Source organism: Sphaerodactylus townsendi, linkage group LG13, assembly GCF_021028975.2.
Source record: "Sphaerodactylus townsendi isolate TG3544 linkage group LG13, MPM_Stown_v2.3, whole genome shotgun sequence".
NCBI lineage: Eukaryota > Metazoa > Chordata > Lepidosauria > Squamata > Sphaerodactylidae > Sphaerodactylus > Sphaerodactylus townsendi.
In genome coordinates, this window is record NC_059437.1 from 45,727,241 (window position 1) to 45,744,704 (window position 17,464).

The window sequence follows — 17,464 nt, forward strand, 5'->3', positions numbered from 1 at the left end:
ACAACAACCTTGCAGGTTAAGCTGAGAATGCGACTGACCCAAGGTCACCCTGCCAGGTAGAGTGGGGATTTGAATGCAACTCTCCCAGGATCCTAGCCCAGTGTTCTATCCGCTGCGCCACACCATTTCTCATAGGGGATATTCAGGACAGACATTCATTTTAAGCCCCAGTCCACTGTTTAAATTATTGATTACCATCACTTGTAATTAAGCTGGGAAGCCCCATGGCAGCTGATGTAGCTCCCACAAAATACATAGAATGTACAGTAGCCCTCTGACCAAGTCATGAATCAGCTGTCAGATCAGTATTGCTTACGGAAACGACAGACACAGTTTCCAGTTGCTACACAAGCAAGGTCAATTTGAATGACTAAGCATTTTAAGAACAATGGACATGCAGCAGGCTCCCTTCGCCCCTTTCACATATGAGCCCTCTACAATACATTTTGTGCTGAGGTTGTCATTTTGCCTCTACCCCTTTGTCATCCCACCCCAGCAATGATTTTCAAGATCCTGATTTTGCCATCCTAGGGCCAGCAATCCTCCCCGCGTCAAAAATTTGACGTGAGAAATGTACCTGACTAAACTCTGTCCACTGACAGCACTGTATCCGCCCTAAAAAATACTATAAATTGTGTAGTTCCCCAACCCTTCTCTCCCTGACTTGATGCCAGCGCCATCAAAGGATTCTCTCACATCCTTAAAATTTTTACATAACCGAGTTTCACATCACTGGACAATCCTGCTGATTTCCTGTCTAAATTCTCTTTTCCTCCTGGTGGGCCACCTTGTTAGTCTTTCAAACTGCCCCATAAAGACACAATACTGGATGCATCTGCTGTGTTACAAAAATCTAACAGTTTACAATGTTCTCTGGTAGATCACCTCTGCAGGTCCAGTGATGACGGATCAATAACAAGGGCTTCCATCAGAACTGAAAGCAGTCTTCTTGTAAAATGCTAAACTGAAAATGAACCAAATTCTCTAACACCAGCATCTAACATGCAGCCCACAGGCCAAATGAAGGCCACCTGACCCCAGTGACTGAGATTTTTGTTAGCAATGGTCTAGTTCTTTTGAAATATTTACGTTTAATTCAACTCCATACATCATGAAACTGGTGAGCTATACAGAACTACAGACAACAGGAAAATAGGTATGAATAAAGCCTCCAATATACTCCTCACATTTGATGACAGTGCCATATCAGAGTTAATGAATGACTCGGGTCCTTTCCGGACAGGCCAATAAACACAGATTAAGGGCGGGATAAAACTCATGTTTTTTGGGGGGGACTTTGCACGGATCCCGCTCCTAATGCAAGTTCACCCCGAGTTTTCTCCCTCAACTCAGGTTTTACAAGAATCGCAAGATGTGCAATTCTTTTGTTTTAACACTCCTCACAGCCACAGCCAAGCAAATGGCCATGGCTGAGAAGCGCGTTATGCAGCTGGTTTTTTTCCCCTTACCTCCCGGCTCTGCAGAGCCATGCAGGGACTTCTGCCTGCAGTAAGGCTCGGGGGGAGCATGGGTGCCTGCCTGCAGAGCTGTGCATGGGGGGGGAGGAGGTAAGGTTTAAGAAAACAGACGTGCCTCCATGCGAAAGCACGTGCCCCGGCCGATGCACTGGCTGTCCAGGGGGCAGCCAGCCATGCGAACAGCCCGTGGCTATGCCAGGTTAGTTTATCCCGGCTGCAACCCGGTTTAAATTTGCTGTATGCAAAGGGTCTTAAACTCAGGATGGATGCATGACCCTGAGGCTCATAGATCATGTAGTCCACTACTGAAAACCCTTAGATGTCCCCGTTCTATTATAAATACACTTAATGTCCTGACCTGGATGGCCTAAGTAACTCCAGCCTTGTCAACTGCTACACAGAGACAGGCAATGACAAACCACCTCAGCTGGTCCCTTGCTTTGAAAACCCTACAGAACTGTTATAAATTGGCTGTGACTTGACAGCAAAAAAACAACAAAGAGTAAATAATCCTCAAACAGTCCCTATTGTGCATTAACGTAAAAATCAATCCAAGGACAGCCTTGCATTTTTGCCTTTTATGGGATAGTCCTGCAAGTTCTAGCACAAAGATATCAACAACAAAGAGGAATTTACAGGAATCAGGGGGTAGAGTTTCCATTGTCTCAAAGGAACCCCAAAGTTGGCAGGTACAAATATTAGAAGAGGTGCAAATGTATATGCTAGCAGATGTAGACACGGTAGATTGATATTCATTGCGAACTACGGTTTGGTCCTTCATATCGAAGCATGATGCCTTTTCTCTTCCTCTCATGAAGTTCATCCAGCCACCCCCACTTCCTTGTTCATGCCAAAAGCACAGTTTGCCATTACATCCAAACCAGAAATATTTCACTGCAGACCAACCTATAAGTTGCCTGCATGCCACCCAGAACTGGAAACTAAGGTTCAAAGTTCTGAAAGCGATATTTGGCGCCAAGTAAAATGCTGAGCAAGGTTTTGACCATGCTAAATATGATTTCTTAGAACCACTAGGAACCAAAGCAAATTGCTTTATCCAACAGGCTAAGTGCACAGATTTTCAAGCGGCCGTCCCTGTGGTGTGTGGTCCTGTAATAAGCAATGAAGCTAAATGAGATTCAACAAATAAAAGCAATATTAATAAAAATATGAAAAGTAGCACTAAGAGCCGCTAACAAGTTCTGCTAATTCCATCGTTCTTCTTGCTTTATATGACAGAGCTCCTGCCGCCCCCTCCCCAATACCTTTAAAATTTTCCGCCAAGTGTTTCTCTAACACAGAAAGATCTGCTTTGACAAATGGTCTTCTCCATCAGAGGAAGCCTCTCTCTGTCAGCAAAACATTGGGCAGAGTCTTTCTGCCTTGAAGGGAGACTTAGAAGAAGAGAGTTGTGGGATCTAATAGCTGAAAACAGTCGTAGAATCCAACCCATAGTTAATGTTTGAACTCTTTTAAAGTTATATCACCTTATCTGTTGTTTGGCCCTTTTCATGGTTATTTGAAAGTAAGCTCTGTGATGCTTAAGACTGCCAATCTCCACGTGAGTCCACCATATTGCACTGGATTTGGGGTGGGTGCACCTACATTCAGCAAAATAATCCACTCTGTACCCAAGACTCTCATTTCAAAAAAACATTTCTTATAATGTTCAAAATTCATAAGTATACACTAGTACAGATTCTCTAACAAGCTTTGAACAACACAAATCAGCTCTCCAGCTTTGTATTTAAACTCAAAAGTAGCACAGTGCTGACAGACCAAACAATTGTGACTATCTCACTTGAAATGTTTCTAAACATAACCTTGTGTACACCTTCACAGTATGATTTTCATACGGGCTAACCAAACTCTGGTAAGTTTGGTCTTGGAAATCCTTCAACTTGGCCCAATTCTACACGTCAAAGCAAGACTAAGTTTAGAAACGTATGTTTTCAGTTTAAATACAAAGATGGATGGTTAGCCTTGGATTCAGAGAGGGCTATTTTGCTTAATGTCCACGTGGGGTCTGGAGAGCTTCTCAAATTACAACACGCCCGCAGGTGGCAGGTTATCAGTTCCCCTGGGGAAAATGGCTGCCTTGGCAGGTGGACTCGATTGCACCCCCTTCCCTTCCCTCCCTAAATCCCGACCTTCACCTGTTCCACTCTAAAAATCAACCACTGAAGAGAAACAAAACCCAACCTGTAGAACAAGCTAGGAACCAAAAGGTTGAGAGAAAAGAATACACACACACACTCTTTTTTATTGCATAGTGTCTAATAACTAGTTTGGAAGTTTGAAATATACTTGTTTGAAAGTATCAAAGTTTGAAAGATACTTGTTCATGTGGTATATTTTATTGACCTCTGAAGAAGACCCTTTTGGGGTTGAAATATTTCAGGTCTTTTGTGGCACTACATATGTGTATCCATTTTTCATTTTTTTAAGCACTATACACTGGAAGTGCGCCTACCGAGATAACATTTAAAATGGATAACTTGTTTTTAATTTTAGTTATTGGGCACTGTACAATAAAGAGAATAAAGAGCATAAAGAGGACTGTAATAATGCCTGAAGCTAATGTTATTTATCAATAGATTTTTAATGGATTTTAATTTATATTATATTTTTGTATAAGTGGAGTGCTATGTATTCACATGTACTCTGATTTTAAACTATTGGCTGGCCAAAAGGCCGTAATAAATATCTATTTATTACGGCCTTTTGGCCAGCCAATAGTTTAAAATATTTTTTTTCACCCTAAAAAACTCCAGGAATTTCCCCAGCTAATTCGGCTCAGTGGGCCTTAGCCCCTGATAAGTATACACAGGATTTCAGTTTTGGATACTTTAGTTAGGAATCTCCAGAATAAATTACCTATATTTATTTTCCTGGCCCCCTTGTGGCAACTGAACCCATGCATCACAGCGGAAGCCTTCTCAGGATATGGTCTCTAACGCAAAATATTCAGAGGCTGGGAACAGTTTTTGAACTACATAACCCCACCGCTGACACATACAAGCCCAAAGCACCTCGCACACATTAGCAGGCTGATCCATTGCTGCCTTTAGCCCCACAAAGCACGAGGCCCCGCCCGCCTATGTTTTTGCTTAAGGAAACACCAGCCTCCTCTTTAAATGTAGGTCACGGTTTGGCTTGGGGGGAAAAAACCCTGGCTGCTGAAACAGAAATAAAAGGTATTGTTGAATTCCCCACTTCCCCAAAGCAATGGGAAATTGAAAGCAGAGTTGAAAGGTCGGCCTCCTCTGGAGGCGTGTCTTCGCCAAACAATTAAAAAAAAAAGGACAGGATTCCTTTGGAGCTGCACAGAGCTGAAGGCACAATGATAAGAGGGCGACAGGCCACAGTGGCAACTCCAACCCCGAGGTTGAATCAATGCATGTTCCAGATGTGCAGAAATACAGACTGCCTGAAGCCAGCCTCTGCTCTCCCCAGCGAAAAACAAGAGGGATATTTGTGATAATTGTCTACAAAAGTTTAACTCAGCAGCGGACAGGGTCCCCTCCCATTTGCTCACAATGTTGCAAGTTTTTACTACACCAAACTCTAAAGAAGTTTTCTGCAGTGGACTGGTCTTGCAGCAGTACTTTGTTTTGTGTGGAGGACTTACCTACGGGCCCCTGTAGGTAATTCAGGCATTGTTTGTTTTGCAATAGAATCATAGAATCAGCGGCATCTCCATGTTCCGAGGCAGTATACCTTTGAATAATAGTTGTTCAAGGGACTGCCTTGAGGGAGAACATCTGCTTGACCATTATCAGAAAATGGCTGGGGGACAAGATGCTGGACCTTTGGTGTAACCCCACAGGACGCTTGCTCTTAAAGGAAGCCTCTAGCCCTTACAGCTGTGAAGATGGGATAGAAAAACTCTGAGATGTCTGTGATAAAATCTCAGTCAGAGCTGAGCTGGACCATCCAGCAGTCTGGGGCAGGGCTTCCATACCCTGTACAACACCTTTGGACCTCCTCATGGCTAGAAAGAGTACGGTATATTATGAAGAAGGATCCTGTCTACACAGTTCTGCATAATTTCAATAATTTACCCAGGCTGCAGATTCCAGGGTTTTTTAAAATATATTTAAAATATATTACATATTCTGTGCTAAGTATATACAGTCCTGGAGATGTGCTTCCATTTGCATCAGTGAGAAACTCAGCAGACATGTTGTCAGCTAAGAAATTAGCAGTGAGAAACAGAACATTCACTCTGTTCTGCATTTGAGACTGCAGACTTAGTTATCAAATTCAGCTCAACCTGTACCTGATTATTTATTTATTTGTTTGTTAGATTTGTTAATCGCCCCTCCCATCGCTGGCTCGGGGCAATGTACAATCAACGTGCAATACATAAAAACTGTTTCAACAAGAGCCTATGATTTAAAACGAAACAGTACCCAAATAATAGATAAAGTAACCTACATAGTCCATAAAAGCAGAATTTAAAAACCGGACTACACTAAAAGCTGTAAAACCAAGTGGAGAAATAAACCTACTTATGGGCTAAAGCTACAAATAGCCTCGGGGAAGACTGGTAGTCAATTATATCCAGTAAAAGATGCCAAAATCCTCAGTGATAAATCAGGATTTTTTAGAATTATGTGCAACACTTTTTTGGTGACTGTTCTCCGATGACAAACTCTTGGGGAAAGCACAACACAGACAAGACACACAATTCACTCCCACAGTCACCAACTCACAATAGCACAGCATGCAAGATTCAGACTGGTCGCAGATGACCAGGAATGCTATTTCACAAGGTCCCACATCGTAGTGTACAATGAGACACTGATGACTAACACCCAGCAAGGCATTCTGCAACATGAAAGGGGAAAGTTAAGTATGCTGTCCTGTGTTCTTTGGGGGACAAGTAGAATGTAGAATGCTCAATCAATCCTGAGGAAAGATGACTATTTCAGGCCATGCGCAACACAGAGGAACAAATAAGATGAGCAGGCAGTTTACCTGCAGGACCAGCTGCTGCCAGGCGGTCGCCAGGGGCTGGCCATTGCCAATGTTGCACGCGCTCACTCGGTCAGACGGCTGATTGGCGCGCTCGAGCTGCAGGGAGACATTGCGCCGTTCCTCTTCAAGGGCCCGGGTGAGCCGCTCAAAGCGAGCCTCTTGCTCCTTAACCGAGGCTAAAATGCTGGCAGCGGACCTGATATCATAGTCCTCCATAACTGGTCTGAAATTCTTGGGCCTGTTAACTGATAGCGGGCAAATGACAAAGGTTCGGTAAAGGGAAGGGGGAGGAGTCACAGGTCAGAGGTCAGGAATAAAAAAAGGCACATGTTAATTATGCTTCTACATAACAGCTATGCCAAGGAGGAAGTTGGTTCTGCTGTTCTGATAACACAGTTCCCTTTCTTCAGGTCCTTTTCCAAGGGAGAAAGGCTTTCCGGGTCAGAGGAAGAGTTTCTCGACTGGAAAATACTTCTCTCCATTAGCAGAAATCTTTCTCCAGCAAAGCAAGATACAGTGAGAGGTGGAGAAGTCAATCTCGCATTCCCAGGCATTCATTTCCCTTTATGACACCAATTTTTCTTTTTTTTAAACATGCACACACAGATCTTGAATTCGTTAACACTTTCGATCTGAAAAGAAATTTCGTCCTTTTCAAGAAAGTAATTTCGCTGTGCAAACAACAATGTACTTTTGAGAGGATATTAGTTCCCCATTTTTGTCTTTTCCTGGCAGATCAATTATTTATGCAACTTTATTAACATCTGCTTTTAATAGGGCAGATAAGAGTTAAATCTCCAGGGAATGTGCGTTCCTCGTTAAAGGCCTACTGACGCTATCAACAGTCCTACACAGAAATCCTAAGGAGGGTTCTGTGCTTCTAAGCCCAGTGACTTCAGTGGACTGAGTAGGGTGTAACTGTGGTTAGGAGTATGTCGCTAATTTAAGAGAGGAGAGCCAATAGCAGCCCAGCCCTGCTGTGACATCACAGAAGTGCGAAACTGAACAAGCAAAGCAGAATAAATGGCTATGCAAATGCATGTTGATGAATGGAAACTCTTTCATGCTATGCTTTGCCTCCATGGAAAGTGCTTTCATGAAGGAAGTGTGTACGCAGATTGGAATGTTTGCACATACATGCTCAGACACACAGTTCTTTGAGACCATCACTCTGATGCTCAGAAATGCAGAACTAAAGAACTTAAAACTAAGAAAATGTCCATCATTATTTGATATGGCATGCTTATAACCCTCAGGAAGCTACTTGACACACAAGCAGGTCTGGTCTGATAAGACCATGAATTTTCTGCTCTTTGTGCTTATCTACTGAACCCAGCTAAGTAGCCACCAGAGACCCAGATGCCCTGAACTCCCAGAACTCCTGAACTGCAGAACTCCTCCATTTACGTGGCACCATATCTATTCAGTTTTCTTTTGGCTCAGGTTTCCAGGTGAGGGGCATGTTTGTTCCTCTAAACTGGCCATTTAATACCATCTGCTGTAGGTGCCGGCCTCCTAATCGCTTTTATATATCCTCTATTGTTGGACTGCCTCTCCATTTTCATATTTTATTTTTGATTTGTTGAAAGCTTTCATGGCCGGAATCAGCCAGCTGCTGCGGATTTTCCAGGCTGTGTGGCTGTGGTCTGGTAATTTCTTTTAATCCTAATGTTTCACTGTCTACACAGCCTGGAAAACCCAACAGCCTATTTATTTTGGATTGTTTCTAATGTTCCTTTCCCCCTTTCTGCTTTCTCGGTTTATTTAGGTTCAGCAATTAGCTCCCTCTCACTGGGTTTATGTACAAGGGAAGAGCGCTAAAAGGTTAGATTGAATATGTAATGTACACAGTTGTTTTATAATATGAATAGACTTATGTGAACCACACTCAGTCCGTTTTGACATGGGAGAGTAGTCTACAAATCCAACAAACAAACGAACAAATGTGTATTTCTTAGGTTGGATCCAACCAGTTTTTCTGTTGGTAAAAAAGAGAGGACAAATTCTCCCTTAACCATCACAGATGGGTTCATGGCACCCACCTGGAAAAACAGCTATGTGGGACAGGGGCCATGGTAGAGAGAGGAATTAGGTGAGACAGAGCAGGAAAGTATGGGATGCCCTATATGCATCTGTCATACAAGAGGAAAAAACAAAAGATCACTGGGGAACAGATTGTTCGGTTCTAGTTTTCACAGAACTTCCTGTTCGGCTAGCAAAGAGAGTCTTCCAAGCCAAGCCCAGAGGCCTAAGAAAGCTTGTCCCTGTGGCCAAGATGAGGGGACAGACTAGCAAGATGTATGTTCGGTCACACGGTAAAGACCTACAAGATTTCCAGGGCGAAGGCTTTCAATGAAAATGATATTGAATATAATTTTAGATAATGCCTATTTTGACTGGCTCCCCGCTATGATATTTCAGAGTCTTGTTCAATTTTTTTTTCTTGCAAGACATCTAGAATTCCTAGAAATTTGTGTTCAAAATGGCCAAATAAATGTCTGATGATCACACAGCAACAAACATTGCTGCAAATGTTTTCTAGGAGAGGCCTGAACAAATGGAGCCTATCAGGCAGGCCTGCCTGTCATGCTGGCTTCCAGCACTGAAACTGCTGCTGCATAGCCCACTTTTTCAGACATTTGAATTTATTTAAACAGTTCAGTTATTTTAAATGCATTTCAGGATTGTTGTTTTTAATTTCAGCTGTTTTGAGTGCCAGGAAAAGCAGAGTGTCGATATTTTAAATAAATATGTCGTAGTCCACTGGATATGAGATACATTTTTCTTCCTGTTTGACACTTTGCAAAAACAAGAACCCCCCAGAACTTGCCGGGTGCATCTGTCAAACTATATTCAACCTGGGTCAGAATTTCTGCAGGCCTCTTTCAGCAAATGAATTCCATCAACCTTTTTTTTAAAAGAGACTCACTACATAAAGGAAATAAAATCTTTCCCAAAAACATCCATGCTGGGATGGCAAGCTTGGCACAGACCGACTAGCATTTATTTTGGGAATAAATAGCATAAAAACTGTCCAATGCTTCTGGTCAGGTGGAAAGGGGTTGACAGACTGCAGAAATGCCAAATAAGCTTTTTATGCACGCTCCTGTATCAAATAGGATGCCTTCCCTTCTCTTGGAGCTGCGTCCATATTTTGCAATTCTACGCAAAGAAAAATTGGCTGCACAGTTCACCTGTCTAAGAATCTCCTCTCTCATGTTTTTCTCTTTTCATAAAAAATATCAACTTTCTAGACCCTGCAGAGTCATTGGTCAGCAGCTTAGATTGGGAGACCACCCGTGAAACAATAGAATAAGAAATATGGGTGTTTTTTTTTAAAAAAACAAGATTTTAGATTGTGAGGACAAGCTTAAATATGTACAGAGTGCAAATAGCATTTCAGTGGTCCAATACCCTTCTATTCCTGCCTCAGTAGCGTCAGTTATGCAAACTAAGAGGCATTCATCCACATTTGAATAGTTTGCACAAGTTGCAGAATTCTGGCTTTCTGGTTGCAGAACTTACAGCCCAATCCTGAGGAAGGGGAGCTAAGCAGCCATTAGAGGCATCATGAGCTTACAGTGATGCATTTCCCCTTCTGGCCAGTGTAAGTGGTACTTATGCTGGCTGGGAAAGCAAACAGGGAGACAGGAGGGAGTGCTGTGGAGCTCCGTGGTACCCAATCTGCTTCTGGTCACTGCTTCCAGAGTTGCATCAGCCTAACATGTAGACTGACAAGACTAGGGGCCAGTGTGGTGTAGTGGTTAAGAGCAGAACCAGGTTTGATTCCCCACTCTGCAACTTGGGCTGTGGAGGCTTATCTGGTGAACCAGATTAGCTTGTGCACAACACATGCCAGCTGGGTGACCTTGGGCTAGTCACAGTTCTTTGGAGCTCTCTCAGTCCCATCTACCTCACAGAGTGTTTGTTGTGAGGATGGAAGGGCAAGGCGATTGTAAGATCCTTTGAGTCTCCTTACAGGAGAGAAAGGGGGATATAAATCCAAACTCTTCTTCTTCTTCCCAACCCCGGTTGTGAGGAGGACCAAAAGGGCATGGCGGAGGGAAGGATGGACCAAAAGGGTGGTGTAACTCTAGTTTTCCCCTATGGGGTTTTTTTGGGTGGCCGGGTTCTTTCTGCCTCTCTGCGCCGCTGGAGAGCCCTCTGAAAGCAGCATGGCGGCACAGCAGCAGCACTGTCCCCAGCCTCTTAAGATCTGGATTGCTGTGTTAGATTATTTTCCCCCTAAAGGACAGACAACACAAAGCCTTGTCGTATTATGATGAAGGGAAGACAAACTGCTACAGAGGTTTTGTTGGTTTCCTTTTAAAAAGTCTACATGACACAATGGCAGGTTACCACTATTTCAGCAAGGTCTCTCACATTCTATTAACAATCCATTTGCATACATGAGCTAATCAGAAAGGATTGTGGCAAGTGGCTGTTTATCCAGCAGTTTGCAACCAGCACAGATAAGCAGGTGATACCAGACGCCATCACCTTCTATGGAAAGCAAAAGGGCCGCTTAGCTGCTTAGGAACAAGATAGTGAGTCAGACAAGGTACCTTTCGTGATCCCTCTTCAAAGGTTTGACCGGAGGGCCTTAGAAGGGAACTAGGCATAATCATCTCCAGTATGCATGAGCAGGGAGGAAATTAATTTCCCATTGACCATGCAATTGCAAGCCAAAGGACTCCCACTAAACCATGATACCTTGGTGTAGAGGTTTCTGGCAGTTTTGATTGAAATTTTTTTAACCTGCTGGGAAGATGAAAAGGGAAATCTCTGGGATCCTGCAGACTCAGCTAGCATTGAGGGCTCTCAAGAACACATGCAGAAAAGCTGGAAATGCAGAAAAGCAGATGGCTGCTTTTATCATATGGGCGGGCATGTGGGAAAGGGAAAAAATACGGGAAAGAGATACCTACAAAAATAGAGGGGGGAAAACACAACATTTGTTGTGGAGGCTAAAACTGTGTATATCAAGAAACGCTGAAGGACTGTTTTGATATTTGACAAAGGTGGAAGAATGCCCTGGTTTAGAGAACTGGGAAAATAAATCAAGGGTATATGCAACAATGGCAAAACTAACGGTCAACAAAAGACCTAATCAAAAATTTCAAGATAAAGGGAAAATGTACCTTTCATATAATTTTTAAGTGTAAAATTTATTTATTTATTTATTTATTTATTTATTTATTTATTTAATTTCTTCAATTTATATACCGCCCGATCCCCGGGCGGTATATAGAAGAAATAAAATAATATAGAAGAAATAAAATAAAACATATATAGTGGAAATGCTGCATATATACAGCCCCATTAAGGGGAGGGGGGTGAATCTGCTGGTGAGAGTGGCACATGGCTGCCCCCTCCCAGAGGCAGAATTTGCCACAATGCAGCAGGGGCATTCTGGGATCATGGCTGGGGGAGGAGCCAGCTTACGGCTGTTTCCCACGTTGTGGCAGCAGCTGGGACGTCTATTCAGCCCAATAGGGGCTTCCTGGCAGCGGGAAGGCTTTTCAGCATTTTAAGCCTCCCCATGTCACCAGGAAGCCTCTTTGGGGGGTGGCACAGCACTGCTGCAGCATGTGGCCAGACACCCAGCCCCTTGGATGGGGTTGCCTAAGAGAATTATTAAACATGTGTTGGTGGTAGTATTGTGAGAATTGTGCTGGGGAACAGAAGAAATTGATGTTTTGATAAGTTTCACAATTTTGCAAAAAAAAAAAATAGAAATAACGACAATGTACACCAGATAATATCTTTGGTTGATCAATTTATACCTTCATAGAATATCATCTGTACAATTCTATTGGATCTCTCTTTAAATTCAGAATGGTAGTTAAGCTAAGTTTCATTCTTTGTTTCAGTTCTTTTTTCCTGGTTGTATAACAGTTTTATTATTATTATTATTACATCATTACCATAAGAAAGCACATGGAGATCCACAAAGGGACACACGTGCTTTGGAACATCTTACAGGGGTTCTTAATTCACAGGAAGGTGAGAACCTCAGTATGCAAAGAGAATGTCTTCAGATTCACCTTCAGAGGTGGGATCCAACCAGTTCTCACCACTTCTCTAGTGCTGAGAAGGGGTTACTAAAGCAACCTCCCTGCCCAAGAGGGACTGGAGGTGCGTGTGTGCGGCAGCACTACTGTTTGAATCCCACCACCATCGGAACCTGTTATTAAAGTTTTTGGATCCCATCACTGCTCACCTTTGTACCATTCTCCTGACGTGGAATAGCAATAGGGATCCACTTTTGATCAACTGGGGAAAATTATTTGCACATAAGTGTCCTGAACAGGGCAAAGAGAGGTTGGTTGAGACCCTTTCAAGTCAAGAAAATAGCACAGGGCAGAAGGCACAAGTAAGTCCCTGTGGCATGTCCTCCATGTGAGCTTGGAATATGTGAATATGTGAATCAACCCTGACAGCAGAGGAGAAACAAGTTTGCAATTTGTCCGAGGGTTACTTGGAGCAACTAAGGTATCTGGTAAGTGGTCAATGAGGGTTGCCTAGAACTCTGCTGTATGTGATCCTGTGCATTCTTAAGGAGGCCCTAAAGCTATCACTGAAGAATTCTGGCGCCTCTTTCAAATGGCTGCGAATCTTCTCTCAGAGCAATTAAGCGTCTAGACTTCATGCTTGCCAAAAATAGTGCAAACATACTAAAGCGATGTCTGATTCAGGTTATTCCCTAGCTCTTATGTCTACACATATATTGGCTGCCATGTGCCATCCTGCAAATAAGAGGGAGGAGGGAGGGAGATGTCAATAAATAGTTTATACTCCAGGTCTGTTAGTTGTAGCATTTGCACAACATGATAATGTTCTTCACCGGGGCTATGAAACCACCTTGCCTTAAAACAACCTCCTCTCAGCATTTCTGTCAAGGGTGTTTTGTCTGCAGAACCTCAAAGATGTTTCTGCAACCAGGAAACCAAATTAGGCCACCAGAATAAAGCTCATATCAGGCCAGAGCCAGAACTGAAAAGTCCCTGGCTCTGGTTGAGGACAGTCAGTTATTTTTCAAGCCCGGGATCACCAGTGAGCTGGTACTCATTGAGCGTAACGAGGGTATATTGAGAGAGATGGTCCCACAGATGCAAAGGTTCCAGACAACTTAGGGCTTTAAACTTAACACCAGAACCTTGAACCTGATCTGGTATTCCACCTGAAGCCAGTGCAACTGATGGAGAATTGGTTGAATATGTGTCCTCTATGATGGACAGCGGCATTTTGGACCAGTTGGCGTTTCCAGAGCAGTCTCAAGGTAACTCTGCATGAAGCGTATTATAGTGGTCTGGTCTGGAGCTGGCATACTCCTTTTTGGTTTTTTTAAAGAATAAAATGTTGATATTCAAGATCCTCTGTCCTAGTGCCTACATTCCTGCTTCCCCCCATCCGTTTGAAAGTAAAAATACATGATCTTGTATGAAGGTACCATACTAACATCTTTTTCTGAGACAGAGTATAATCGTATTACAAAATGCTGATGGAACAGTGATCCGGCTCAGCCTAAGGCAGCTTCATGTAATCTTTGAGGCACCAGCTCTGAGACCGAGCTGAGTCAGTCTTGCAAATTCCTCGATGTCGCAGCATCGAATTGCAGCAAAATGCCAGGGATATCTACTGTCATGTCTATGATGATCAAGTCCGGCAGAAGCCTCCAAGTGCTCTGGCATTGATAAAAGCACCATCAGAATCCCATTGTACACAGGAGGCTCCATTGGGCCTCCATGACTCATTATTTTTGAGCTCCACCCAGCCTAGAGTCACAGTGGTGACTGAAATGTCCTCACTGCAGCCAAACTTCTGCCCCTGGAACCACTGGAGTAAAAAAAAATACTAAATTGCTCTGGACTTTAACTACAGCCTTTCTTTGCTCCTCCATCATTAAAAAAAACCCACTCCAAGGCTTGACATGAAACTCTTTAAGCATCACCCCAGATGCTTTGCTGTCTGAAGATTCTATTTTTAAAAGTCTTTGGAAAGGAAGTACAGATTCTCTTCCTTCCATGAGAAAATTTCTTGCCTCTTTGATGGAGATGAGAGCTTCTGCTTTTGCTGTTTGCGTGGGACCCGGCCTGCTCTGACCTTCAGGCCCTAGTCTACTCCTACCCTCTTTCAAGGGTTGCCAACTCCTCCTAGAGGGCCCCCCCTCTCTGGTAACTGCTACCACCATCTGACCATTTGTAGGAACAGGCCCCTGCCACATTCTTTCTCCCCATGAGCATCGGCTTGGATTGTGGGTATCCCCCCCCCCTTTTCAACATTTCACAAGAAAACCCTTGATGCTGCTTGATAGATTCTACATGCAGGATGTTTTCAAGTCTGCATAACTCTGTAACCATGAGGCATGAAGAGACCCGGGTTGTGGCTGGCTCTCCTTGAGGAATCCCAGACATTCCTGTCCCATCACCCTTTTAAAAGACCCTGTGCTCCCCTGCCCTACCCCCATGCTTCAATACCCAGCCATCCCCCATAGCCAATAGAATTCTGAGCCCTCTATACTTGTGCACCAAGTGTGTTAAACATATTGGGACAATCTCCTGTCTACAAGTGTGTGGCATGAGAGGGAGGGAGAGAGGGAGGGAGGGAGACAGAAAGGTAAGCCCCCCATCCCTGTGCAACCTGGAACTAATCAAGTTCTATTTCAAATATCAGGGGACCGCTTAAGAGTTCCATATAGAGAGGAAGACACTAGAAGAAATCCTGTTTTCAAGAAGGAAAACAAGAGCATGGGGCCTTTTCTTGCTCCTGTGGACCCCAGCTCCCATTTCAAGTGGATATTCAGAAGCAGAGATTAAGCTGGAATGTCTACACAACTGGGTTTTGCGCAATGCAATAGATTCCATTCTCCAGTGGATTTTTTCCCCGCTGTAACAGAGAATAAAGAGTGTTTGCAAAAATGGGAGGGGGGGAGCATTGTGAAACAGTGTGCTTTGCTCTACCCCCTCTCCTTTGCACATAAAGACACCCTGCCTTCCTTGCAAGATTCCTGTGAGGCAAAGGCAGGCTACTGGCTCCTAGTTCTCATAATCCTGTGCCTGAGCTGTACCATTTCAGATTATGGATTTGGGATAAATATGATTGAACATCTCTCTCTCCCTCTCCCCCCCCCCCTCTCTGTGTGTGTCCACTTGCTCACTATCAAATCTTTTGCCCTTAGAAAACTGCCATGTCAGGGAGAAGGATCTAGCTAGGATTTGGAGGACATATCACTAATACAAAACATCACTTCTAGAAATGATGAAATGACACCATTTCTGGGTTTGGTCAGAAGGAATGTTGTCCTCCATTCCCTCTCCCTACAACCTGGGGAAAGGAGGGAATTGCCAGCCTGACCCCTATAGTTCTGACTAGTTTGATATGCTTGTTTTCTGTGTGCAAAGGATGACCGGCTTGCTTATTCATAGGTACAGTAGAACATTCAATCAAGGCTGGAGGCTGGTTTTTGACCATGCAGCAAGAATGATTCAAGAGCAATGCTTGGCCATTTACCGTAGGAGTGAATGATAAACTTTCAGAAACCGGGGGAAAGCAAAGCTTTAGGGCAACATTGCGGTGGGTGCTAAGAGCCAGCGTGGTGTAGTGGTTTAGAGCAGGTGGATTCTAATCTGGAGAACCGGTTTTGATTCTCCACTCCTCCACATGAGTGGCAGAGGCTTATCTGGTGAATCAGATGTGTTTCCGCACTCCTACATTCCTGCTGAGTGACCTTGGGCTAGTCACAGTTCTTGGGGAACTCTCTCAGTCCCACCTACCTCACAAGGTGTCTGTTGTGGGGAGAGTAGGGGAAAGGAACTTGTAAGCCACCTTGAGTCTCCCACTCCAGGTATATTATGTTGTTGTAATACTTGCAACAGCTCTCTTGAGTAGGCCACTGTTATTATCTCCTACACTGCAGACTGGGCCAAGACTGTGAGAAAACGGTTTGTCTAAGGCTACCTAGTAAGTTTGTCACAGAGGCAGAATTCAAACTGGTGACTTTCTAATGTGTAATTGGGTCTCTTAGACACTGCCTTGGCTTGTGTAGCACCCAGATGTATCACCAGTTGGGAATAAACTGACACGGACTGAAAATTCTACAATATTAGAACTATTTCAACCGAAGAGGGAAACTCATCAAGGACCAGTTACAATACAAGAATTCTGTGCTATGCTAAGTAGAAATTCAAGAAAACATAGCAGGAGGACATTTTATAACATGCAAAATTGTGCATTACAGGGTGTGGCTATTTGGCCTGAAGGGAAAGAAAAGGACTAATTTGCTTTTATTTGACAGTTTATGGAGCAAATGAAAGGGAGTCTGCACACACTTCAAGCAGCAATCAAGGGCAGGCTGTTTTCCATGCAATTCTGGAAAGCATGCATTGAAAAAAAAATAAGAATCAGGAAATACACACCTATTAGGTAAAGAGATTCTCAGTGTTAGAGATGCTGTGACATCACACACATTAAACCTTAAAGGGAAAGCAGACCAGCTTCAAACTGAGTCAGCTGCAACAGAAAGAGAAAGAGAAGGAAAGTTAGTTTGTGAGAGGTTAGTAGATGGAAAAAGTCCTGTTGGTTATACGGCTTCACTGCGAAGGCTGTGGAGACACTGGATTAGCTCGAAGAAAAGTAGTAAGTGGATTTTGTTTCAGTTATGGAGACATCAGCCAGACTCCACGGAATCTATTTTAGGCAAGCACAGAAGGACTTTTGACAGAAAAAAACAAAAGAGGCTTCACCCAGCTGGTCAGGCCCCACGGATTCCCAGATCCCCCACACTTCTTTCAAAAATGTCTGTGTGACAGGAGAAGAGGCTGCTGTTTGAAAAGAGCAAAGATGCCATCCCACTGTGTGTGCAGAAATAGCTGGATCCGGATAGCAGCTTTCAAGAGATGTTCTACTCTAGTTGCATCTCAGAGAGGACTTAACCGAGGGATACGTGATCAGACAAAAAAATTTAAAAGCAGCCATTAGAGTCCCTTATTTGGACTGCGAAT

The 17,464-nt window shown here is 43.5% G+C and overlaps 1 protein-coding gene across 8 annotated transcripts in view; it reads right to left on the minus strand.

Annotated features, from left to right (window-relative positions):
• The window catches only part of ARVCF (ARVCF delta catenin family member), a 482,167-nt gene that overhangs the window by 253,294 nt on the left and 211,409 nt on the right, over positions 1 to 17,464 (minus strand). For 6 of the 8 annotated variants that reach the window (XM_048514626.1, XM_048514623.1, XM_048514625.1 and 3 more), the window contains 2 exons: positions 16,880 to 16,973; positions 6,462 to 6,706 (listed from right to left, as the gene is read on the minus strand). The exons of 1 other annotated variant lie outside the window; for it this stretch is intronic. In XM_048514626.1, coding sequence (XP_048370583.1) covers positions 6,462 to 6,677 — 216 coding nt within the window. In that variant the 5' untranslated portion in view covers positions 6,678 to 6,706; positions 16,880 to 16,973. The remainder of the gene's footprint in view (positions 1 to 6,461; positions 6,707 to 16,879; positions 16,974 to 17,464) is intronic. One more of the 8 variants, XM_048514620.1, reaches the window with a different exon arrangement.